The sequence below is a fragment of the Lissotriton helveticus genome, chromosome 12, assembly GCF_964261635.1.
Source record: "Lissotriton helveticus chromosome 12, aLisHel1.1, whole genome shotgun sequence".
NCBI lineage: Eukaryota > Metazoa > Chordata > Amphibia > Caudata > Salamandridae > Lissotriton > Lissotriton helveticus.
Window position 1 is genome coordinate 900,595,997 of NC_136073.1, and position 26,526 is coordinate 900,622,522.

General features: G+C 49.9%; 1 protein-coding gene across 1 annotated transcript; it reads right to left on the reverse strand.

Annotated features, from left to right (window-relative positions):
* Nucleotides 1-2,727: 2,727 nt before the first annotated feature.
* On the reverse strand, nt 2,728-26,526 carry ENO3 (enolase 3). Its single transcript, XM_078671291.1, has 12 exons — nt 26,464-26,526; nt 17,318-17,407; nt 16,307-16,402; nt 15,768-15,826; nt 14,730-14,799; nt 13,498-13,631; nt 12,347-12,569; nt 8,627-8,824; nt 7,306-7,507; nt 6,326-6,434; nt 4,868-4,926; nt 2,728-3,411 (listed from the first exon to the last, which is right to left on the reverse strand). The coding sequence occupies exons 2-12, from the start codon at nt 17,400-17,402 to the stop codon at nt 3,342-3,344; spliced, it is 1,305 nt and encodes a 434-aa protein (XP_078527417.1). The 5' UTR covers nt 17,403-17,407; nt 26,464-26,526; the 3' UTR covers nt 2,728-3,341.

Sequence of the window (26,526 nt, forward strand, 5' to 3'; positions counted from 1 at the left end):
GTGCAGGTACCCGCCTCCTAAGATGGAGGATCGCAGGCGAGCCGTCGTACATGTCCCCTTAGGGGTAGGATTTAAAGGAGTCTGGATAGTCTATGGTGTGGGCCACACGGACTAGAGCGGGGATAGAATGCGGTTGTCAGATTTGGGAGTTGGAAGTGGTTTTGGAGGCCTTCTGTTGTGTCTTGATCAGACTTTAGGGAAACTCCTAAAGAGTCGGAGCACCAGGGTGGTTTAACCTGGCAGGCTTGGATCTGGCCCCAGATAGGTTGGATAGTTACATTTGTACAGTCATGGGTGTTCTTTTTGTGATTTTGCAAAAGGTGAGCTGTGGTTTGATTTAAGGAGGAGAAACTGCATGTAGATGCTTCTTGCACCCAAACCATCTCCTCCTTCAGGCACTTACGTCAGCTTAGTCCAACACCACCAACACCCCCCCTCCCTTCCATGAAGCCTTTTATCCCCTTGTTCCACTGATCCCAACCCCATGAAGTCTCTTCCTCTTAGTAGAGCCCAGAGACTGGCCTTCCACTTCTAACCTGTACACTCCCTCCTAGTCTCAGCCATTTCTTCCCACTAAACCTCCCCGCATGATCGCATCCAAGCAGACCGGTCTCCTACTCAACATAGGATCTACAGAGAACTACTTCAATCAGCTGTTGGAGGGCAACTGAAGAGCCTTCACCTTTAGAATATACCCCACGTGTCAGACTGGATCCAGAAAGTTTTTAGCAGTTTCTCTGCCCGCCGGCAGGTGGTGCTCTGCAGCTCCAGACACTTTCGTTTTGGAAAGTATGTGTGGGGCCTATAAGGTCACCCCTGCCCACAGTTTTTCCAACCAAATGTTTCCAGTGTGCAAGGAAAAGTTCCCCTCCCAAGAAGACGCGATTCACCCTGTAGGGATAGTCGCAAACAAATGACCGATATTAATCAGGTTTGCCTGGGATCAACAAATGACCGATATTAATCAGGTTTGCCTGGGATCAAGACACGACTAAGGCCTGCAGTGACTGCGCTCCAAAGACAGAGGCTGTACAAGACCACTAGGCCACCAAGCACTGGAAGACCCCGCATGAGACCGGTCCAGGTCAAAGGGTCAGTCCTGGAGTTGTTCCAGCGGTCAGGCAATGTGGGTGCAAGAGGGCTGTCTCTGCATGCCTGTCGGACCCTTCTAGGTGGGCGCGAGAGGGCACTCACTGAATGGCCGGTCAGATCCTCCTGGTGTCATAGGGCAGTTATTGCATGCCTGTCGGATCCTCCTGGAGGAGTGTGAGGGGCAGTCACTGCATACCTGTCAGATCCTCCTACATCCAGAGACTGCCTGTCGGATCCTCCTGGGTGAGTGTGAGGGTAGTCATTGCATCCAGAGACTGCCTGTCGGATCCTCCTGGGTGAGTGTGAGGGTAGTCATTGCATCCAGAGACTGCCGGTCGGATCCTCCTGGGTGGGCGCGTTAGGGCAGTCACTGCATCCAGTGCATGCCAGTCTGATCTTCCTGGGTGAGTGCGACGGGCAGTCACTGCATCAACCGACTGCCCTCTCGCACCCAGGAGTATCCAACAGGCAGTCACTGCATGCCTGTCGGATCCTCCTGGGTGGATGCAAGAGGGCAGTCACTGCATCCAGTGCTCGCCTATTCATTACACCTGGTTGGATTCTACAGCACTTGGCAAGCCAACACTGAATTCTGCTGTGCACTATTAATTGGACATTGAAAAAAGCGCATGTAACTGGAATGTTGGGGGAAAGGGCAACTCTAAGTACTCCAGAAGGTTTATTTACTATTCTAGCTCCAATCCTGGAATATTTTGCAGAAAGATGTAAATTCCCAAAGTATTTAGGAAGGGAAACCAGTGGTAGTTTAAAAAAATGCAGAAAGTGCAAAAAAACTAGGAATACCCATCGTGCATGGCGGGGAATAAGCCGGTTTCCCATCGGCCCCTGCTGTGTGGCCTGAATAGCAGTAGCCATTTGTGCATTTCTACGGTGCAGGTTGTACTGTCCTACTTCACACGGTTGGAATCTAAAAATCACTGGCCTTGGCAGGCTGAGCCCACTGCATGCCAGGGGTAGGATATGCTTCAGGATCTACCCGCGTGTACCCACTGCACCATGAGGGTGGCCCCTCACATTGGGTAGACCAAGGAGTCTCTCCCATGGCTGCTTGGAATACATTGAATTGCTGTGGGCTGCAGGCACAGCTCAGAATCCAGCCAGGAACCACAGGCGTGGTCCCGTCTGGGATTGGAGGGACGTCCACACGCGCAGTTGCCTCACTAAAGATCTTGGGGCAGATTTACAAGCCCATTGCGCCACTTTTGCGTCATTCCTCCCCCCCCCCCCCCCCATGTTAAAAATGGCACAAAAGTGGTGCAAGGGGCTTGTAAATCTTCCCCCCTAGAATTGTGTTTAAGGCGCAGGTAAAGTCCACGTCTAGAACCCAAACAAAATGACAAGTAGGTAGGCATGAGTGCAACTCCTATCGCTGCAACACTTCAAGTATGCACAGGCTGCATCATCTAACACATCTTAACATACATCTCCCAAATAAGTAATTCTACACCCAATGCTGGTCCAACCACACGCCTCAGAAATTCCACTCGGGAACAGGTGAGAATTAGATTACCTGGTGGCCTCGTCCAGAGTATGGAGCGCTGTGCAAATCATACAGTTCTATGGTAGCTGGTGCTGAGCAAGACAGCAAATAATCAAACAAGTAAACAAAGACCATTCTTGGGTATTTTTGTTTTAATTTTCGGATACCGAAGATAGAACATGTTTACATTTAAGCTCCACTCAGTCAGCCAACTGATGACCCATCTGAGGATCCATAGAGGCGAGCTGGAGGACGGACCCGCTGACCTGTGAGAAGGAGCCGGGCAGCCAGTTCACGGCAATCATTGGGCGAGCCAGCAAGGAAGCCACCCCACAATAGGACACTTACGGGGCGAGGCACTGGTGTCCAGTTTATATCTTCCAAGGTTTTCCTTCTGGAATTAGCAGTTCCCAAATAATCCCAACAGAATTAAAAAGGAAATTACTAAATCCAAATTACCTATTACAGAGATGTGAAAACAGGTTGGTGAACCCAAAGAAAGTATTACTGGGAGACGGTGCCAGGGCTACCATGGTTCTAAAACCAAGGACAGACTAATCAATTCACCAGCGATTCTACCTTCTAGTTTGGGCACCACATACAGAATTACACCGGATCAAGGAAGGCAAGAAAACGCTGGCCATGGAAAAAGAAACCGTCCCATTAAGTGCTGAGGTCTTCATGAAAAGCGGGCAACGCCAACCAGCATCAAAGGGGAGGCAGAGCAGAGGCACTGCCAAGGAGCACTTTACTTGGCCCGGGGGTTACGGAATTTACGTCCAGCAAAGACCGCCTTGTCTCCCAACTCCTCTTCAATCCTAGGGGAAGAAAGAGAAGGATATGGTCAGTATATGCATAGACCGACAAACTAAGAAATAACCATCCTATGGGAAAAAGAATCTGAATAGAACCCTGAAGCCTACACATGCAATAAGCAGCAGATCAGGAATCCAGTAGAAACAGCAGTTGCAGAAACTCAAAAGAGCCATAAAAATGGCAGCAAAGACCCAGAGAAGGACGTTAAAATACCAAGAATCCATCTTTATTATTGAACCAGCCAACTGTTCTTTCAAGGAATTCAGTGATGAGTTAATGGGGCAATCATGGTGCAGGCGCTGGATAAGGAAAGAATTGGAAATAATCACGAGGACTGTTCTGTGCTCAATCTGGACTTCAAAAAGTTTTTTGTACCCACATAAGCGGATGATCTTGAGCAGAGAGTGAGACTCCGAACAGTACCAAAGCATTCTTAAAAATGAGAATTTGCTGACAGGGATTCTGCACAACACTGGTCTGATGTAAGTTTTGAAGTCAGCAAGTACCCAAGGTGGGGGGGGGGGGGATCCTGGCCCTGAAATAAGTCTAGATGGTGTAGATGTCCAAAGAGAACAAATCAGCTTAATTTATGGGATTTGATAAGACTTTCTAGCTCAAATAGGTAAAGGAAAACATTACAAGCTGAATTTTGTAACCAAAGAAAAGGAACACCTCCAATGTGGACTCTTAAATTCATGGGTGTTACAATTAAAGTGATTAATGTACAGACCTTATAAAAAGTATGAAAGGAAAAGAGCCCTGTGGGCAGGCCGTACAAGGCTGAGGAACACAAGACCTCAAAAACACCACTTCTACGTATGCAGCCAGTGCCCGCGGCACGAGAGCATTGGAGATGCTGCTTTCAGACTCAGCCCAGGACAAGGCGGGCGCCACATTCATAAGATGCAAGGTGGAGATATCCAGGCAACCCTACGACGGCTGGCACAGTAGTGCAGCCTACAAGAGAGGGGCCTGGACCAACATTTTCCTGGAGGAAAAGGCTAAAACAATTTCCAGATTCCTTTTGGTATAAAAGCAGGTGGAAGTTTATCAAGGTGTGCCTCAAAAGTAAATGGTCGATCACAAAGTATACCTAGATTCAGAGTTCTAGAGGATGGTAAGGGAGGACCACCATAAATGTCAGGCCCCCAGATAGAAGGCTAGCTAGAGAGGCTAGATGGAAACTAGTACCTCAGTCTGGTCAGTCTTGAGCCTAAGGCTTGGAGTCCATCCAAGTAGTGACCACAGACCCTTTGAGCTGGATCGGTACAGGGTCCAGCTCGCCACCATGATCCGGGCATCGTCTGTGTCCACATACTACCCAAGGTCAGAAGATGCCACAAGTACCGCGTGTGGGGACACGCAAATGTTATGTTTCGGGCTCAGAGGCCAGAAGTTGGATTTAAAAATTAAACCACAAATGGCGATGCAACATTCTGGGTAACTCCTGGGACTCACCTCATCAGCTGATTGTATTTGGACAGTCGCTCGGACCTGCAGGGGGCGCCCGTCTTAATCTGAAGGGAAACAGAAGCGCAGCAGGGTAAGCTCGGAGCAAGAGCGGATCTACGTCAAGGCATGCGTTTAGGATTTGGGAAATTAAGATTATGAAGAACATTATGGGGCTTATTTAGAAGACCACAGCGCCCGCCAGTGCACCACTTGACAAACCGGCAGCGCAATGGCCTCCCCATATTTACAAGGCCATGTAAAGTCACCCTGCACGACTGTTCATGGGCTTGTAAATATGGCCCCCATCACGCACTACTGTGCTGCTATGCAACTTCCGTGGAAGTTTACGCATTCCCAGATTTACAACACTTTGCAAAGCTGGAATGCGTCGCAATCCTACGCCTCCCCAGGGGAGGGGTAAGGAGGCGCAATTAGGAAACTCATTTCTCCTAGTTTTTGCTTTGTATGTGTGCTGCATTCTGCAGCACGCTAGAAAGAAAAATGGTTTGTGCAGGAAGGTGTCTATCCAGACTATAGGCTTCATGGGCACACCCACAGCAACACCCGTGGAACGCCCCTTTCAGAGTTCTGCATGACAGGGGCACATAGCTACAAGGCCACGAAAAGCCACGTAAAGTGGCTTTCATTGGCCTTGTAAATATGCTGCAGCACATTGCATCCCTTCCTGCACAAACACATCCCCTCAGCACAGGCACCCTTGCAAAAGGACGCAAGGGTGTCTGCGTTGGCGCACAGCTGCTGTTTGTGTGCCAGCGCTGGTGAGAAGGACAGGAGTTCCTCATCTCTTGTAGATCGTGCATCAAAATAAAAAGGGCAGGAATGCGCCGTATCGCAGCAGGAAGGCTTGCTGCATTGTGGTGTCAATATATTGTAAACAAGGCCCTGAGTTTACAAGGATGGAATAGGTGGTCAGTAATTTAAAGAATCAACATTTCCCAGGGACGATTACACCACAGCACTCAGCCCTTCACCCACTCCAGAGTCAAGGCACAGGAGGTAGGGGGGGGGGGGGGGGAGGAGGCTGGCGGATGTCCAACAAGGCAGGCACCCCAGGTAAACCAGCTAACAATTCATTGTATTGGGAGTCACGTGCAGCTCCAAAGGGTTGTACGGCATTACAACACGGGCTTTTACCCTGCATGCCATTACAACACAGTTTTTACAACGCAAGTCGTTACAACGACTTGCGTTGTGGCGCTGGATAGTGGAATAGTTTAATTTTCTATTCCAACTCCAGCCCACGTTGACAGTAGGGAAGGTGTTGGAATAGAAAATTAAGCTATTCCCCATCCTACAGCGCAAGTTGTTGTAACGACTTGCGTTGTAATAGCAGTGCAGGGTAATGCCCACGTTATTATGGATGTTTCCCGCTCCAAAGTGTCCTTCGTGGAGACGCAGGTGGACAGGATAGTCATAGCCAGTCGCTCCTCAGAGGACGCTCACCTGTCCAGTGCTCAATCCAACCACCAGGTCTGCAATGAACGAGTCCTCCGTCTCACCAGAGCGATGGCTCACCATCACCCCCCAGCCGTTGGCCTGAGCCAGCTTGCACCTAGAAGAAATACACAGCGGTCAATAGACTGCACCTGCTTAACCTTCATAGAATACCAAGCTGCATTATAAAATAGAGGTGCACTCATCCAGAGACCGAGCATCCCCTTCAGACATCAGATGGCTGATCACATATCCAAGCTCCTATCACCACCATCGAAGACTCGCTTCACTAGAAGCAGCCCCTTTCCATCAGTCGACTAAGTTGTGCACCCCTCAGAGTACATCCACAGAAGTCTGCTCCACTTCTGACCCAACCAAAGCCTTGGATTTTATTACATCTACAATGGCCTCTGCGGTCTCCGTGCTGAAAGGGGCCGCGCTCGGACCCTTGTATTTTAGTTGCTCAGGTACTATAAAGCAGTAGCAACAACATTCATGAACTTTACTGCAATGTCTGTTTCAAGTGACCACACCCCAGACAGAGCATCTGGAGAGCAATGTAGGACAGATGGAACTGTACAACAAGACACCTCCCTGTTTTTGCAGGTACACTCCCTCTATACATACTCAACTCCTAGTAGCAGCCTGGCAGACCGCCCCCAGCAGCTTCCGAGACACCCATGTGCTAGCACCATTCTTCCTTGGAACACCTCCCCAGCACTGTCCCTATTCAGCACCAGCCCTCAACTCTCCATCTCTAGATACTTGCACGTCACCGCCATCCTTCCTCACAAGCACTATACAGTCTTCACCTACTACCCCCCTGCATCACCAGCAGTTTCCAAGACTCCTGCAAAGCCTCATGCTCCCTCCACAGCACCACCCCAGGAAAACTGCCTCAGCTCCATCCTTCCCAGCACCGCCTCCCCCCCCAGCCGCCCAGCCTTCCTTTCTGCTTTGAATCGCCAGTAGCCCGAGAGGATACTCACGCCTGGATGGACTCGGTGACTGAGCCGATCTGGTTCACCTTCAGGAGGAGGCAGTTGCAGGCTTTCTGCTCCACGGCCTTCTGGATCCTCTTGGGGTTTGTGACCGTCAAGTCGTCGCCCACAATCTGGATGTTCACCTGGGCTTGGAAGGCCTTCCAGGTCTCCCAGTCGTCCTGGTCAAACGGGTCTTCGATGGACACCACTGTTGATGGGTACAGTTGATCAGACCTGGGTAGCAGCTCTTTGCCCCCCTCAGTCTCCACTGCCACCCGTCAACATCCGTTGACCAGCATCGTTGGTCAATACACATGCACAACCATACGGTGCGACAAAGTTTATATCTTGAGAGGGCCATTCATATTATAAATATAAATAAGACTTATCCTGCATAACATTATCAATACATTTGTATTGGGTGTAACCAGAAATATGAAATTGTGAAACCTTTTCTACATGATGGTGAGGTTCGATTTCCCTGGAGAACATTCATCTTTGAGACATTGTCACATGTACCCATCACCTGGTCAGGTGAGTGTCCAGAGCAATTTCTCCATGTTCAGATAACCTGCCCACCTCATTTCCATTCTAGTACTCCTCCCATTTCCAATGTGAATAGCAAAAACTATAATAAAAGTGGTGTATGAACCCTCTGTTGATTGAACTAAAGGTCTCCAGATGGATCTGTATTCTGCATCCCAGAGTGGACAGGAGGCCGAGGACGCCTCTTGCTGCAGAGAAGCTCAACCGCCCGGGTGCTCCTCAGAGGGACACGTCTACAGACGCCACCAAGTAGCATTAACAATATAAGGCAACCAAGATCCAGGGAAGGGTATTAAAGCCACGAAGTAGCCATCTCCTATTGAACCAGTACACAGTCTTTGATATTAGGTTTACTCAGACTTAACTGGGTGATTTTGGTGCTCATGTTGGAGGAGGAAGTGATTAGAAGGAATGGCTCTATGTGTCAAATCAACTTCAGAATTATCTTGTACCTAAACGAACGTGTGATGATGCATATAGAGAGACTGGGACCAGGGCCAAAGCATTCGTAGAATGGAAACATGGTCACTTCTGAACTCCAGTCACATGAATTCTGCCCAGCACAGGTCTTTAGAACCAAAATAAATCTACCTGCTGTGGCTGGAATGCCAGCCTGCCTATGCACTTGGAGGTCAGAACTGGTTTCATCAGGCACAGTCACTCTGCCAACAGCTGCGTGATTAGACATTACACTGAAGATGCATCACACGTAGTATCTCTCCAACACCAGCTTAGGCTGTAGCGCTACCAGCACCTCCCGCCCAGGCATTCTGCTGCTCACCTGGATAATCCTTGATGAAGCTCTTGTAGAGCTCGCCCAGTTTCTCCCCGGTGATGTAGCGGCTAGGGTCATCAGGGGACTTGAAGTCCAGATCGTACTTTCCGCCACGATAGAACTCGGAAGCCGCCACGTCCATTCCAATCACGATCTTGTCAGGATAGCCAGCCTTCTCGATCGCACACTTCAGGAGCTCAAGAGCTAAAAACATAATCCAGTTAGGATGGCTGCCCTCGAAGCAGCCCTAGACATCACACCCACAACAATCCCAATGCTGCCAGCCATCGCTGCCACCCACCAGCTCTAAAATTTACCTTACACACCAACCACATGGCACCTTTCCCCCCAAATGAAACCAAAAGCTACCCTACGGAAGCCAACTACAGCATGGCAACCATGCTCAAAAGCTAACCGAACTACTTTTACATCAAGGACCAGCCACATGCTCCCTTCTAGATCTCAAGTGGGCGAGGCACCAAGTTTCATGTAACAGACAGTGCCATGTCTGCAGTCGCCCTTTTTGGCTCTCAGACGGACGCATTCGTAACCTCTGCCTCACACCACATAACATATCCAGGTAGTATCAAAGTCTCATGAAAACTCAAGTTTCACTTATCTAAATTTGCATGTGGGCTTACAGAGCAGATAATCTGTTTTCCCTAATGTGTCCCCACTCCCCAAACAGAAGGGAGGCCAGAGAAAGGTCTTCCACAGGCTCCCATCCGCCTCACCATTTCAAACACAATCTGCTTCTAAAGCTCTTACCAATCTACACTCAATCACCCAAACACTTCCTCATGCATGGAAAAAAGACTCCTACCCGCACTCGGCCGCCTAGAACAGAAACCCAAAGCACTGCAAACACCAACTGGTTGGTCTTTATAAAAACTGGTTACACCGTCCCCTGCCAGTAATGCACCCTAAAGGGTCCCGCATCACCCTACTAAACCCCACCTGAACACCCAGGGCTTTGAGAAGTAGGCGTACAGAACATTCATTCCAATAGGAAGGCCCTAGAAGTGTCCCTGGGAGAAGAGGAAGCCCTGGATGGTGGGCCTTCCATGCCCCACAAGTCCAGTCGCGATCTCATCTCACCCAAAAAAAATGCAGTTAAGTTAGCGAGGAGGCCACGTTTTGATTCATAGCCAAGACCACATTGTATGTATGAAGGGGAGCGCGATCAGGTAGTGCTCTGCAGCGGACGGGCTCCCTTTCCACCACCGTTCTTGTGGCTAGTAAAAACACTGAACTACAAGGGAACAGATGGCAACTTCTGCTGCACACCTGGACTACCAGGCTTGGCCACCAAAACTGTCTCTGCAAATGAGGTGGCAATCCAAGTATTGATTTTAATCTCAAATCACCTTTGCGGACCATTGAACCCTTGCCTCTGCAGTGCAGGTGGTCAGTACAAAGGGAGCTTCTTGCTACTCCAACAAGCCAATGGCCAGCATCAAACTACAGGCATCGAGGGCCTCCACAAAGCCCTTGGGGACGGAGCTCAGGTTCCCAACTGCTTGGCTGCGTAATGGCAGTGGCGGTCTGTCCAGCCAGCATGGTTCTCCGGAGGAAGGCCAAGAGGCAGAATGATTGGACATAATCGGTCCACATCAGAACTGACTCATATCAGGCAAGATCAGTACCCCTTTGGTCTCCAATGAGTTAAGGGTGGACCAGCAGTATTCTACGTGTTTTATTCATTTTTTTTTTTATATATTAGAAGAGGCCACATGCTGGTTATATTTGTTGTACAACAGCTGGCCTTGGAAGCAGCATTTGGTTTGTGGTTCAAGAGGTCTCCACTCAGTTTGTGCGCCACCAAAAGGTGCTCCAAGTAGTACACCCCCGCATCATTGGAAGAAGCTCCTCCCGGCAGAAGGGTCAGTGAAAGTGCAGCATGCGTGATGCCTTGACAAGGAGTAAAGCAACATAACCTGCAGGCTTGGCCCTCAGTGCACTATTCATAGTAACTCACTGGGCTCAGTTTGCAGGGTGACCTTCAGAAACAGGCCTGACCTTTAATCGTCTGTAGGGTAGGGCTCTTGCATCCAGCTGTGACCTTTCATACATGATCAAGTTACCATAACATTTGTTCAAAGTCAGATCTTGACCCTTCAGAAAAGATCCCTGCACGTATTCGCCTTGGCGCGTCACAAGACACCAAGTGCTATAAACAGACCAGATTCTTAAGTCAGCCTCCCTCTACCATCAGAGGGGGTCAGCACCACCCCCCCCCCCCCGCAACTTGGGCCAGTTAAGGTCACCTCAAGGTAACTTCATTTCTGAAGTTTAAGCTGGCACTCCGTGTCTGGACTTACATAGATTCATCAAGCATTTGAGAGCGCAAACGGTGCGAATCGCAAAAATCGGCCGTTGGCACCCGCAAAAATGGCATTTGAGATCAATGGATCATGAACTCGCAATTTGTAAAATCACAAAAATAGCGATTTTTCAAATTGCGATCGCATTTAAAGAATCTCAATTAGAGATTCCTTAAATGCCGTTCATGAAACATTTAAAAATTGCGAATTCGCTATTTTTGGCCGCTATTTACCGCGAAGTCAAACCTCGTGGTAAATAGCGGAAACTTAGAAAAATGCACTTAAGTGCATTTTTCTAAGTTGTATGTTACACACCCACATGTCCTTGGGACATGTGTGTGCGCAACACCAGCGTCCAATATCATTTCAGGGGTGCAACAGGGTGTCCTTTGGAAACCCCTGCACCCTTGAAATCGCAAACTCAAAATGTGAATCGCTAATAGCGATTCACACATTGATAGGTCTTCCCATTCATTCCTATGGGCCTTTAGGCCCATAGGAATAAATGGGGAGTTATTCCTTATTTGCGATTAGCAATTTGCTAATCGCAAATAAAGATGTAGGAATCGCAATATAAATAGCGATTTGGAAATGAAGCCCGTTTTGCGAGTCTGTAATAGCAATTCCTTAATAATTGCCATTACAGACTCGCAAAACGGGACTTTCATGAATCTATATGATAGTCTTTAGAGGTGCCTTAAAACCAGCCTCGCGGGTCAGCGTGTACCGCAGGTATAGATGCTGCGGAGGCCTCAGCCTTGCTCGAGCTCCTAGGGTTCTGGCTCATCTTCCCATCCCTGCCACAAGGTCATTCAAGCACCCCCTGGCTATACCAGACGGGCCTCGCCCAGTGCCAGACCTAGAACAGGTTTGATTTTGCAGCTCTTCTGGGGTCACGTGGGACATTCCTCATAGTCCAGCTTACGGCTATTCTTGGCAAAGCGACAGCTGCCTTCACCTCTGGATGGGGTCAGTTATCCCAAGTTGTTTGAGCATGCATGGTGACCAGAATTACTGCCCTGGAGGTACCTTTTACAATGCTGTATTAATAGCCATATCTACACTATTTAAAGCAACATTTACAGCAAACCTAGTTACACACTCTGTACATGCTTCTGCTCCAGCTATTTCAAGACTGAAGGAGCGGCAATGGAACACGAAATCAGCATTTAATAAGGTGGTTTGAAAACAAGCTCCCAATTAATATAGAGAGTCTGGTTCAGAGCTGTGGTCTTTGCACTTTACACGTTGTTCCTCCTTGTGCCAGAGTCACCATCCTACAGTAACAAAACATGCCAAGAAACCCAATCTCGCCACACAATCCTTAGCACACCCTCCGGCATCCATCCTACACGCCGCTTAAAACGGGAAACCCCTTCGGCTGTTGGCCAGAAGCTCGTACCTTCATTGTTCTCCAGGATATTTGGTGCAAATCCACCCTCGTCTCCCACGTTGGTGGCATCCTTGCCGTACTTGGCCTTGATGACGTTCTTGAGGTTGTGGTAGACCTCTGCACCGATGCGCATGGCCTCGCGGAAGGTGGCAGCCCCGACAGGCAGGATCATGAACTCCTGCATGGCCAACTTGTTGCCTGCATGGGACCCACCATTGATCACGTTGAAAGCCTGGTGAAAGGAGAGGTCAGTAACTGAGGAGAACCAGAAAAATCAAGACTATGGTGAGCAGGATAAGAGAAGCAAGCCAGTCAAAAGATATTAAGACAATTGCACCAAGCCCAAGGAATTCACACATTTATTGCTAGTAGTTCTATAAGATTCAACAAGTACATTTTAGTTCATTTAAAATTCACATATTAGACAGTTCGCTCCCTGATCAAATCTGCCTGGAGCAAAGTTCAAATCAACCCAAGCCTGAACACTACAACCCCTCTTCATGCAGGTTCCCTTTATTGGCTTTCGAGGCACTGCATGAAGCACTAGTACAAGTGGTGAGAGACGCCACCAGTGACTACACATGGACGAGTAATGGTCCAATGAGTGATGCACGAGTGCCCCAGCCCACAAAAAGGTCAAGATTAGAAACTGGCATTCTCTAGAAAAGCAATAGTATCATTCTCGTCTGGTGGGGTGTTGATGAAAGGTCCAGTTCATGTGATACGTTCAATCTGAATGATCAATCTGAATGATCATTTTAGGATTGGCTACTTATTGCCCACCTCAAACAAATAATTGTGTCAGTGACAGCATTTAGAGACAAACATACCCACAATTCTAGCGAAAGCTAGTCTGAAATCACTGCTAACCAGAGCTAGTAAATCTCAAAAAGGGACTAGCATTTTAAAATGGTTTATAGCCTTCAGGTTAAACGTCTAAGGGACAGGAGATGGCTGAAGACGTGACTTTAGGAGACAGATTAAGAGTCAAATTTCCAAACCGAGAAAGAGCCTAAATTTAATAAAATACCAGTTTGTGCCCAGGAGGTGGACCCAAGCGCTGAAGGATGGCATCTTCGCTTGCGGCTCACCTTTGATAACTTAGATCTGCCATGGTTTCACCCGCTGGTGCAAGGGACCAGGGTCAGGGAAGCACTTACCGGCACAGGGAGAATGATTTCAGCGTTTCCAGCCAGGTCGGCGATGTGGCGGTACAGGGGTAAGCCCTTCTCAGCTGCCCCAGCTTTGCAGACTGCCAGAGATACACCCAGGATTGCGTTGGCACCAAATTTAGCTGTGGGGCAAAAAGGACTATAATGTAGACATCCATTGACGAAACACCCCACTTACTGTATGGGCTCATCACAACTGCTCAGTGCACATTTCTGGATGAGGAACGGAGGCAGTTCAATGCAGCTTTCATGAGAAACTGATGCCAGAAGGCCTGCATCCTGTATGGATACCAGCTCACGTGACCAGTGCACACCACATCTGATCACGTGTGGTTATGGGTCGACAGAGCCACTCATAGGATTGCTAGGAGCAATTGGTGAAACTGCATTAGTTCCATCAATTAAATAGCAATCTATTTTCTGCAGGCGACAGTAATATTGGGCACATGCATTTAGCAAAGGGGTTGGGGGTGGGACGGTGGGTGATTAGTTGTTCAAAGGTAAGACATTGCATGCATTTATATGGTACATATATTACATATCATACATTGAACAGGTTTTGTAGAGTGATAGTGTGGAGGTGGTTTCAGTGACCAGCATGGGGAAGAAGCCCTGACGTCACCATGACCTGTACACATCTCCAATGCACCCCACATCAGCGTTCCCACTGGATCATCAATAGTTACTTCAGGAGATGAGATCATAAGGGGGAAGCCAATTGCAATGGTGTGCTAGAAAAATACTAATATGGAACCTGGCTATCATTCCTTATTGAGGCAGAATATGGTCTCAATGGAACGCCCTTTCAGAGATCCAGCATACCAAGAAGTACGTGCTTGACAGATGGTTACTCTTTGGCAACAGTTTACTAGTCAGAACTGTCCAGGGAGTCAGCAACTCACTGGTATCAGCAGCAGTTTTGCCAGGGATTCTTCACAGGTGCTCCCAAGGTGGCATTTAAGTTTATTCTAGCACACAAGAACCCAGTTTTGCCCAAGTCTTCCACTTTCCAAAGTAGATTAAGAAAGGCTGTACCTAATGTAAGGGACCTGCAGCAGACTGTACTTGGATTCTTCCACTCCAGTACATCTGGAGTATCCTACAAGTAAGAAAAGGCCCTTTTCAGCACCACCTCATGCCCCGGAGCGGTCTTGCATCACATGGGGAAACATGCAAGGCTCAGAAGATTCGGACCAATTACTTGCATAACAAAAACTTACACTTGTTCTCAGTCCCATCCAGCTCGATCATGAATTGGTCAATCTTCTCCTGATCCACTACACTGAATTTCTGGAAAGTAAATTGATAATTTAGCAAATGAATTGTGGGTGAACACACCAGTGGCAAAGGTGAACTCAGAGTAATGAAACCAGATTAAACTAAAATGTGAGAAAAGTCTTTGGAATCCAGATTTCAATATTCTGAAACAGTTAGTACTTTCATATATGCCACCCCCTGTAACTCATAATCCACAGGAACTATGCTCCTTGGCACTGGGCATGGAAGGAGCACACAGATGAGACTGAATCAGTCAGTACCACTTCTCAGCCCAACCCAGCAGTGGGATCTTGTCTGTCCAGGTCCCTTGCACTGCTGGCTTTCCCTGAATGCTTCAATTAAGACCGACAGTTTGCAGAAGTCCGTGGAGGTCAGGAAGCTTCGTCTAACAGGAGCGCCTACAGGCAGCTTAGCATGACACAGGGACGTTAACTTGTCACTGCAGTATTCATCAATAACAGCCCCACTTCTCGGAAGTTTTCCTGCACCCCAGTCAGAATGCCCAGTTTTCCAGATTGCAGATCCGCTTGCCTCCAGTCAGGCTCATTCATTCCAAACCCAGATATCCTCATTCTTAGATTATACTAGTTAATCTAACTTCTGCACCCAGAATTAATGCCATGCTTTGGCGAGATAACGAGGGAACAGTTAAAATGGGGCAGTCTTGGTATAGGTTTTATATGCAGTGATGGTTGGTGGGGAAGAGGATTCCATGGGTTGGAGGGTGGCAGATAAGGGGGCAAGTTACTTCCACCAGTAGAGGCCTGTTTCACAACTACTAATGAATTTGTTTGAATGTCTGCAATGGCGGATTGGTGCATATTCGCGTAATCGGGCCCATTGAATTTTCTACCACCACCATTAGACCACAGGGCAGTCTTTCAGGCAAAAGAAGGGTCACACAAAAACCCCTAAAAGGTATTTTACAAAGTATTTGTGCCACTGCAGTCGGACGTGAACTCAGAGTTTAAGTTGCTTACCTTTTCCAGGAGGGCAGGCACAATGGTCTTGTTGATGTGGTTAACTGCTTGCTCGACACCTGGAGAAAGAGGCAGAGTTCAAAGGCATCCAAGAACATCAAAACTAAATGCAAAATAACTGTGCTGGCTCAAACTTCCTTTAACATGAGTTTGAGCAAGACATTTCAAGGAGGTAGAGCGTTGGCCTCAGTCAGTTTGCTTCCCAGTTCATAAGTGGACTACATTCTAGTCTGCTCCCATAATCCACCTCAAGTGTGGGGACTGGGCAGGTTCCAAATTAATAGAAAAACAGGAAAAGTAGAACCTACAAGTCTACCAAAAAAAAAAATACAACAAGCGCACATTTCAAAACTCTATAGCCGCCCTCATGAGAAGTAGCGTCTAGGAAACCATTCCTTCAAGGACCCACACAGCTGAGACACCCGCTTTCCCAAAGAGACCCGCATCACTCAATTTACCCAGGAAGGGATCAACACAGCTCAAGTCCACGAGTACCCACACAGGTTCTCTTTAGAGGAGGCACACTGCCCAGAGCTCACCTTTGCCCAGGTACCGGGACTTGTCTCCATCACGAAGTTCCAGAGCTTCGTAGATGCCGGTGGAGGCACCGCTGGGAACAGCTGCACGGAAGAGGCCTGCGGAAACAAAGACACTATAGTTGATGCTTGGTAACTTCGAAAACACTTACTGAATGCAGTATGCAACAATTATTAACCAGTGTGCCCACCCCAACAGTCTAAAAGGGGGTGGTGATGGACGGAGCATCTGAATCAAACACTCACACCCAGTCAAAAGATCTGGGTTTAATCCATCACCGTTCTTTAACCCACTCTGCCACTCCAGTTCAGACATGGCTATATGCAAATCAGTCTGACCCTGTGCCTCATGGGAACAGTCCAGCCCGAACTGCTAAGCCATGCCTTCCCTGGACCGGAAACTCAGAGGACCGGTTTCTGGCATTCCAGCCGTCTTCAGCCCAGCTTGCTTGAATCCAGTGGGAAAGTGAGCAAGGGACTCACGTCTGAGCATACCCTGCCAACTTATGGCCGCCAAAAGCGGTACAAAAGGGGGTGGTGATGGACGGAGCATCTGAACCAATCAAACACTCACACCCAGTCAAAAGATCTGGGTTTAATCCATCACCGTTCTTTAGCCCACTCGGATTTGCATATAGCCATGTCTGAACTGGGGTGGCAGAGAAGGCTAAAGAACGTGATGGATCAAACCCAGATCTTTTGACTGGGTGTGAGTGTTTGATTCGGATGCTCCGTCCATCACCACCCCCTTTTGTACCACCCCAACAGTCTGGCATGGTTAGTTTTGGGCCTTGCAAACGTTATTTTGTTTGATATAATGGAGATAGATAACCCACATATCACCCATCTTGTCATAAACAGGTGATCCATCAATATATCGGAAGCAATTTAAAACGTAAGGAAATACTCAGAATAATTCTGGAAATGGAGGTCAGATCTTTAGTGGAGCAAGTGAAGACAAGGGACCAGCTTGGTTTAAACATGGGGCTGGTCTCAGAGGGGGTCTCAGCTCACCTTTAGCCGTGGTCAGGTCCACCTCCACGGTAGGATTGCCGCGGGAGTCCAGGATCTCCCGGGCGTGGATACACTTGATCGACATTCTGTCTGAAAGAGATGGAAAGGGCAAGTCAGCGTTGCAAGAAACAATACATACCCTCAGCCGGGGCTCGCAAACTTCGTGAATCATGTTTAGGGCTCCCTGTTTTATGGTATTTATTTCTTGAACATTGCAGTCTATTTATCCATATTTATTTTGTGAATAAATGAAACAGAACTCATATTTCCAGATGAAATCAATAAGTGTTTACTCCTACGTGGAGGAGTCTGATTTTAGCACTCAGCAGCCAAATGTAATACAACTATAAATCCATAGGAAAATATTTACAAAATAGCACGAACATGTTAACATATGCAGTTATTTAAGGAAATTTAATGTGTATTTTTTAACTCATTGAGGATCCGTTTGCGGTCTATTCTGCGCATAATTTGCATGCCAATCGCCTAGTATGTGATCGGGCCCTCGTCATGTATGTAGCAGCGCGTCACATGTCTGAAAACCTTCAGTCTTCATTCTAGTAATGCGGGTTTGGGCAGCGGTGGGAGGTGCAATGCTGCATCCAGTGTGGTCTGTCGCTGACCTGAGTGAACTGGGGTGAGAAGGCACCAGCCCAGAACACGAGGACAATTCGAAGGGGGGGCAAGAACATGCTAAGAGGGTCTGAAAGGTGCCACAGGACATGTGTGACGAGACCACCACTCCCAGAATGCACTGGGTTTCGAGAAATGCTGAAGACTGGGGCACGAAGTTTCCAGTGAGTGACAATGTGTCATCTCTTGCCCACGAGCCTCACCCACCCCCAGCGCACAGCGCTGCACACGTGTGACCTTGGCACTGACCGATGGCTCCCTTCAGAGCCGGCAGATGAGGGGAAAACCCAAGCAGGAGCCAAGTCGGGTCGGAGAGGCGAAACCCGGGCGCCAACGGGACACCCAAGGCCCCTTTTATGCGACCATCGCCTGTTACGCACATTGTGTTTATTCCACGCCAGACACACCCTCCAACGACTGACCAAGATCAAACCGCGTCCGCCGCTGAAGGTCGAGCTGGGCATCGGGTCCATACTAACAGCACCCCCGGTTCTTCTATAGCTCCTGGTGAAAAAGCCCTCCAGGGCTCGTGGGGTGACCCCTGAGGGAGGGTTGACCCCATGGGTATTTCTCAAACCTATCTCAAGGTGACATGACCGTGTGCAAAGAACTCCCAGAACAGGGCCCGCTGCCCAGGACCTGCTTCTAGGGGTATCCTGGGGTCCTGGAGCCTGGCTGGCATCAAGTGCCCGGCGGAATAAACGGCCTTTCAGGGGCGGCTCCACCATTAGGGCGGAGGAGCGAAAGCAGTATTTTAAATACCATTTTATGTTTCTGCCTCTTGCACTGTGAGAAAGCAGACGGCAGGGTTTGGTTGGGGGCGGGCAGTCCTGCTCGAGGGCAGGGGGAGTGACTGGACCACAGTTGTGGGCGCCGACTGGTGGGCCCCAGGGCCGACCAAACCAGTCATACGCACTCTGCATTTTCTTTATGTTGGCCGCATGCAGCCTATATAGAGAAGGTGGCCTCCCCATAGGCGCCTTGCTGGGCGCCGTCCCCACCAATCACAACGCTACCATTGCAGCGTTGCGATTGGCTTAAGGTAAGTTCACTTTTAAATATATCTTTTTTAATTAAACCCCCGTGCTAGACCCCCACCCCCCCTGCACTAGACGCCCCGTGAGTCAAACCGGCCCGACTACCTGTCTGGATGTCCTGGATGCACTGGGGCGTCAGTGATCTTATAAAGTGCAACTACTCCTCTGTGAGGGTCGCCAGGCTCTCAGTGGGGGGTAGGGCGGCTGGGTCTGAGGTTCAGTCAAAGAGCCTGGTATTGAAGTCCTTCCTGAATTGAGGCAGCAATTGATGGCCGAGGCGGGGAGTTCCAGGTGTTCGCAGCGGGGTAGGAGAAGGATCTTCCCCCCGCAGTGGTCTTGCGGATCTGTGGGACGGTGGCCGGGGCCGGCTGGGCGGAGCGGAGAGGTTTGGTAGGCGTGTAGAGGCGAGGCGGTGGTTGAGGTACGCAGGTCAGGTGCTCCGAGGGTTTTGCAGGTGTGGGGGGGAAGGAGCTTGAAGGTGATTCTTTTATGGATCAGGAGCCAGTGGAGGTCTCAGGTGGTCGGTGATGTGGCTGTGGATGTTCAGGAAGAGTCTGGCGGTGGGGGCGCCCCGGGGGTACCGACACCCTCGGAAGGCCCCGGGCATCCTGAGTGTCCCCAAACCACCACCGTCTGGGGCGGCCCTGGAGTGTGTGGCGCTGTCGAAGCTTGTTGGTCTGATCAAATCAGCACGGTCAGAAAGCTCAAGGTCAGTGGCCAAAAGCAGACTGTGTTAAGGCGCTTGGAGCTGGGGCAGGGTCAGTCACAGCAGGTCTAGCAATCCTGGGAAAGTGGAGTTCCTAACTTTCCCAGTTCCAGACAGGGGGTCCCATCCAGTCCAGGGTTTTAATTTGTGTTCTGGGGTCTCTAATCCTACTCGGCCATTAAACGAAAAATCCCAGAATGCAAAGAATCATGAGCGGGTATCCAGGTCTGTCTGGTGTTCCAGGCCTGTGAACTCACCCGAGGGGGCCCCGCTGGAGACCCCCCAGGCTCGGGCCTTGTACTCCACCCTCTGTATAGGGCTTCACGCTCCTCGGGGAGGGGGGGGGGGGGGGCTCTAGGGTGCGTGGGCGCTACACTGCCGACTGCCAGCTGGGCAGGGTAAAGGGAAGAGGCCATGTGCCCCCACCCCCAGCGGCAGGGCAGGGATGCTGCCCACCCCGATCTCCGCTGCTCTCGCTCTGCAGGCTTCCCCAGCCCCCCCCCCCCACCAAGTTCTTCGAGCGTCATCCTAATCTTGAGGGGCCCGGGGAGGGGCCCCGGGGGCTGCCAGGCTGCCCTCTGCCGTGTGCGACCTTTATCTCCCCCCCCCCCCCCCTCCCTTCCGTCTATTTAAAGATGGCAGCTGACCGGGGCTGGAATGAGTGAAGGGCACGGATACCAGCCGGAGGGGGCTTTTTACAGCAGGCGTCCCCCGCCCCCTGTCAAAACTCACACCGCATGTTTGAGACTCGCCCTGGGAGCCCCTGCCCACTTACCATTTGACCTCAGAGCAATGCACCCCCCCATTCATCTGACCCTCAGCAATGCATCCCCTTCCTCACATACATCTGACCTCAGAGGGCGCAGCCACACCCTCCCGGTTAGACCTCTGGAGACAGGCCTTCCCACGTCACTGCTAGACCCCGGAGGACATGCCGCCGCCCCCCCCCCCCCCCCACAACGCGCGGACTCCACATCTCCTACGCTGACTGCACCCCGCTCATCCTCTCGCTGTCCGAAGACCCCTCCACCACCAGAGCCAACCTCCACCGATGCAGGACGAATGTCACCGACTGGATGAAGGACAGCTGACTCAAGCTCAACTCGGACAAGACGGAAGTCCTCATCTTTGGGAACAGCACTGCGTCATCGACAGCGCATGGTGGCCCGTGAGACTCTTCCACCCCCCAGAAAAACTTGTTCAATCGCTACCGTGGTCGAGAATAGACCCCAGTCATTCTTGAGTGGTCTTCCAAGAAACTTCTCACTTCATTTAGAACAATCCTAAATTCTGGTCCTCTCTACCGGCCGCCATTGAAGTCAGAGCTACATACATGGCGGGGTGTATCCCTCGCTGGGCCGTACAACGCCACATGACCCGGCTGACACGTGCACGTATCGGCTGGTGCTGGACCATCGAGGAACGCCAAAGCGCCCCTGCTAGAACCCAGACCTGAGGATTGATGGCTCCATCCTGTTCAAAGAGGGCAGGCAGGGTCTGGAACTCCCTAAATCCAAACCTACACACCAGTACCTCAGATCATCTTCAAATCTGAAATTATTATTATTATTATTTTTTTTTTTTTAGACTTTAGTAAATCTTCTCCACTACACTTAGTTGCCAGTTTCCACACTGATTGGAGCCTGGAGGTTTACTGCCATTTCATTGGACACCTTCCTGGAACTGGCATCTGTTCACATCTTGTCAATATTTGACAGTTGCAATTTATAAGACACTGTAATGCTCTGTTTGTTGCAAATGTCACAACATCCTTGGATAATGTAATAAATACTTTATATAACCTGTTGTAAAGTGCTTTAGCACCCTTGGGTAAAACCTATATACTTTTAGAAATGTAAATAAAGCAGTATAATTCTTTCCGACAAGGTCCAGATAAAATAAGACTGCAGGAAGTGTTATTCTCCCAAACACTTTAAAGCAACATGCACAATGCCAGTCATGTAACTGAGCATGCCAGGACCAGACCCAACTATTCCACCTAGTCCCTACCCCGGCCACACGTCTGTCTGAAATGGCTGCCGATCGTTTTGAACACCATGACGTCACAAGTGTGATCGGAGCGCTTTCCAAGACGCCGGAAGGTATGGTACACTCGTCAGGCCTTGCACTTTACTGACAGGTACAGGAAGGTATGGGCGGTCTTTAGCCCATGGTCCTTAATAGTAGACTTAATAAGAAAGGGCATATGTTAGAGCGCCATTTATTTATAAAGTTTTATATAGCGCGAACAAGATCCCAAAGGATATCAGAGCACTTTACAAAAGGATATAAATGCAATATCGACATCAAATAAGAATAAAGAACAGGAATAATCACATAATTACAAGACAAATGAATCAAGGAGACCTATAAAATAAACAGGTATATAGCGGGCTACGAAGGGGGCACACTATGCAGTAAAAACCGCATCAAGTGATGGTACAATGGTTGAAGGATCAGGGACTTCGAGCAGGTGAACCTAGCCCAATTAAGGTAGGAATTTGTTCATTAGGAATCTTTTGGCTTCCAGTTTGAAAGCACTCGAGGAGATTCTGCGTACTTCCAATCAGCCATTGGAAGGTACGGTGCTCATCTCCTGGTACCTATTCTGCCTGACCTCACCTTCAGACGGTCTCCCACCTGACTGTTCCTTTCATTTTCTCTCCATCCTTCCTAGGCTATTTCGACCTTCAGTCCCTTTACCGTCCTCAGTCTGTGTCCAACAAACAAGTCATTGAAGCTGGAAGAATCTTACTACCTGCTTTCTTTCCCTCTAACTCTAAGGGAACTTGTCTTGTTACAGCACTCTTGGTTGTACTGTAGATCCATCTTAGATCCCTTCCAGCCGAGCTATCCACTCCTGTTTGTCACTGCCATTTGAATAGCTCCTTCACCTCGGTTAGTTCTCTCAACAAGGACACTGGTCTGCGGATGATCCAGGCTGCTGCGGGAATGTTTGATACCACTCAGTTCAGAGAGCTTCTTCACTTCCTCAGAAACCAACGGTGTTCCACTCTCAGATATAATCTTACTAGGGAACCCTCCTTCCCTGAAGATTGATGGTAATTTCACTAAGAAACTTCACTACCAGCCATTTGGAGTGGACGTCCACCATCACCAAGGCAAACATTAACTCCTGTCGAGAGTCCCAAAAGCCCTGTAAAATCCATGCACACAGTGCCACACTTTTTCAGAATCTTCAATCGCACCTCCACGCGCTTGAGTGCCCAATTTCAACCTTTTTTCACTGTCTTTGCAACGCTCCACTCATACCAGTCCATCGCCGGCCACCAGAAATATCCACGTAATCTCAGATCAGGTTTGTGTTAACTTAAACATTTTCAGACACAGACTAAGCGGGGTATTAGTTGGTCCCTCCTTATTAATAAAATCTCTCCCCACCACTGACAGCGCATCCAAAAACCTTTACATGGTTGTACTTGTACACTCAACTTTCCCACCTGCTTCCATTCCCAACCAATGACGCCACTTCTAACAAATTTCCATTCTCCCTTGATGCCACTTCTCATGATATCGCAGCTGGAGGGTGCTCAAATACTTCCTCAATGCCCGCCACCACCCCTTCCTCAATGCCCGCCACTACGCCCCCCCCCCCCCATCTTTCCGCATTTCCTTTATCCACCATGTGCCACTCTACAGGTAGGCGAGCAAGCACTCAGCTCGGCCGCTGTGCCATCCAGGAATATGTTCCACTGAATACAAGTACTCCTGGAGCTGGGATTTCTACTTTGCCAAACCTTTCCCAGCCCCACCTGGCAAAAGTACGTTGACCAATGGTTTGTGGTCTCTGCGCAGAGTCACTGAAATGCCCCAAATGTGCGGAAATACTCCATTCGCCAAGCCACAGCCAAGGCCTTCCACTCAGTGACCGAGTGACCTGGACACAAATGCTACAATTTTTTCTCCACCCGTATGGGTTGAGTCGTCCCCATACAGAGCCACCTTCCTCCAATATTCCCCACCAGTCAACCACATCAACTGACATTGAACTTGGTACCCCTGGGGCACCCGTTGGAAGCAAGCCCAGCTTCCCAGAACCCACCACTAGGTCTAGTGGTACCCCTGGGGCCCCCGTTGGAAGCAGGCCTGGCTTCCCAGAACCCACCACTAGGTCTAGTGGTACCCCTTGGAAGCAGGCCCAGCTTCCCAGAAGCCACCACTGGAGTCTGGTAAACTCGGTGCCCCTGGGGCACTTGTTGAAGCAGGCCCAGCTTCCCAGAAGCCACCACTTGAGTCTGGTGAACTCTGTACCCCTGGGGCACTTGTTGAAGCAGGCCCAGCTTCCCAGAAGCCACCACTGGGGTCTAGTGAACTCGGTGCCCCTGGGGCACCTGTTGAAGCTGGTCCTGCCTCTTGCATCCTCCATTGCTGCCTGCATCTCAGCATCCCAGGGCTCTCTGGCCCCTCCAGTCTGAGGGGGGCAGGTGCTGGGAGCCTGCCCTGCTTCCCAGGCTGAGGATATTGGGGCCCCCAGGGCCCCCCACTTTCCAGGATTCACCTGTCTGGCGCCACTCCAACAAATCCATAAATAGCCCCTCTGCTCTGGGTCAAGGCCCTCAGCCTGAATCCGGGGTCTGGCGTCAGTGAGAGCATCCAGACCGGGGTGCTGGAAGCAGGGGTGCTGAACCCCCAAAACATACCCACGCTGAAGTTCAGGAGGCGACTGAGCAATAAAGAAACTTAATTCGGATCTTGTAGAGGTCAAGGGCCGGGTTCTCCCTTCTGACAAATCGCTCAGAACTCATTGAAGGGGGGGTGCACGTCTCTCTCGGACTGTAAAGTGAGAACGTTTATGTGACAACCTTGCCGAGTGTGAACAGGGGGGGCGGCTATATTTTCTAATTAAAAAAAATAAAAAAAAACCCACACAACTGGGACTCCACAAATATTTCAAAATACACAAGCACTTAGGAAGCCACAAATGAAGCATTTTTGTATTTCTAAAGTGTGATGGAAACATTAATAGGACCAATAACGGACCCACTTTACTTGACGCGCAAGTGATAAATATTAACGGACCCGATTTCCAGGCGTCGCTTGTGCGGTACAGAGCACGAGCTGTGACGTAGGTGAGTCCGACTAACGAGCCCTCACAGAGGTTATGAATATAACCCACAGCCAATAACACGGACTGTGCAAATGCGGCGAAATGCAACAGCGCCGCAGAGGCCTCACTGAAAGTCTTAGAACAGTTTAAAGATGCGAGTACAGACATGCGTCCGTCTGTAGGGGATAGAAGGGGGTTCAATCCCGAATTCCGTCTCTACAAGGTGGATTTTTACACTCAACATTGGGGGCGGGGCTTCAAGCTCCCCCCACTCACACCTAAAGGGGTAACAAGGATTGTTCCTCGCCATGCAAGCCCCCTCTCTCCCCCCCCCCCCGCATCACTTTAGGGCTAATAACTACAGTTAAAGCCGGTTGGTCAGTAATCCCATTTACAACTGAGCTACCACCAGAGTATGCAACACACACACACACACACAACGATGCTCTCATGTGACAGCCCCATTCAGGACTAGACCCCTGCAGCGTGCAGCGCCTCACTGCGCTGTAATATAAAATACCGCTCAGCGCCAAGACACCGCCAAGGGAGGCAACATAACCGCTCAGCAGCACCCCGCCCCGGGGCACGCACAGCACCCAAGGAGACGGTGCCTTTCAGCCCCCAGGTACCGCCAGGGTACAATAGCGCCTCATGCGGCCACGGGTAGAACAGATAGCGCTACAGAAACTGAGCGCTAACAGTGCATAATTTATAATTCGAAGTTACAGCTTCACCAGCACCCCCCCGTTACAACCCCCGTTCACCGCTCTGTTCCTTGTCTGTTAGAGGCGGACCCAAACCTGTGGGGAGAGGGAGCAAAATCTACAAAACTGGCGCTAAAAAACATTCACTTTTTCTCAAAGGAATACTTGTGTGTTCACTATATACAGTTTGATTATTTTGTTTTGCTTTAAAATAAAGTTAAGTTGCAGACACTTGATCAAATATGTACTCCTTAAAAAAAGGTTGAGACCACGCCCGACCACCCCACCCCACCCCCCCATCCCACCCCCCCATCCCATTCTTTTTAAATCCAGAATGACCAGTCCAGGGGATGCATCCGCCGTCCTGGGCCACTCACGACGGATTTGGGCGAACAGCCACGATCGTGAGGTCGGTGGCCACTCACGGGAGCGAGGACCCGCGTTCAGATTCTACGGTGTGAGCTGTAAACGCGCTCATCTCGGAGAACACTGCATTCTGGGACCTGTAGTCCTGCTTGTATAATGGGAAAAGTAAACTGAACGTCCTTGATTAAAGAAAACAGACCGATGGCACCTTACAGGCTCGTCGGGGAGCAGCCCGACCACCAGACTCAACCCTCAGGAGTCAGGGCGCTTCGACGCGGCAGAGGCGCTGTACGAAAAGGCGAAGTAAATATTCGTATTTAAAAATAATTATGAATTAGGCGGCGTCACAGGTACACAATACACCTGCATTCTCAAGGGGCGGATAAGTATCCCTCCCGTCGGAGGTTTCTGTAGCGCCTTGGTATTTCATGTAGCGCCTCCTGAGTGTGAGGCCGGTCTGCAGACCCCGCAGGGTCGCCAGCAGACCCTACACCCCTTTCGCAGACTGAGGGGTCCCCTTAGAGGGCTGGAGCCCCCACACGCCCAGCGCCCGCACCCTAGAACTGGCAGTTATGGCCTGTGGGGAGAATGTGCCGAGGCTCACACGGTCTGTCAGCGCAGGCGCCGCTCACCTGCTTCTTGCGGGGCCGGCTCTGCAGACTGGGGCAGCTGACGAGGTACAGACCACTCCCAGG

What these genes read in the sequence shown, in the direction of transcription:
- ENO3 (XM_078671291.1), bottom strand. Translation starts at nt 17,402, where the DNA reads ATGTCGATCAAGTGTATCCACGCCCGGGAGATCCTGGACTCCCGCGGC. An exon ending in GTCCCGGTACCTGGGCAAAG is followed by an intron (nt 15,827 to 16,306) that starts GTGAGCTCTGGG and finishes CTCTTTCTCCAG; the next exon opens with GTGTCGAGCAAGCAGTTAAC. An exon ending in TTGGATTGAGCACTGGACAG is followed by an intron (nt 4,927 to 6,325) that starts GTGAGCGTCCTC and finishes GTTTCCCTTCAG; the next exon opens with ATTAAGACGGGCGCCCCCTG.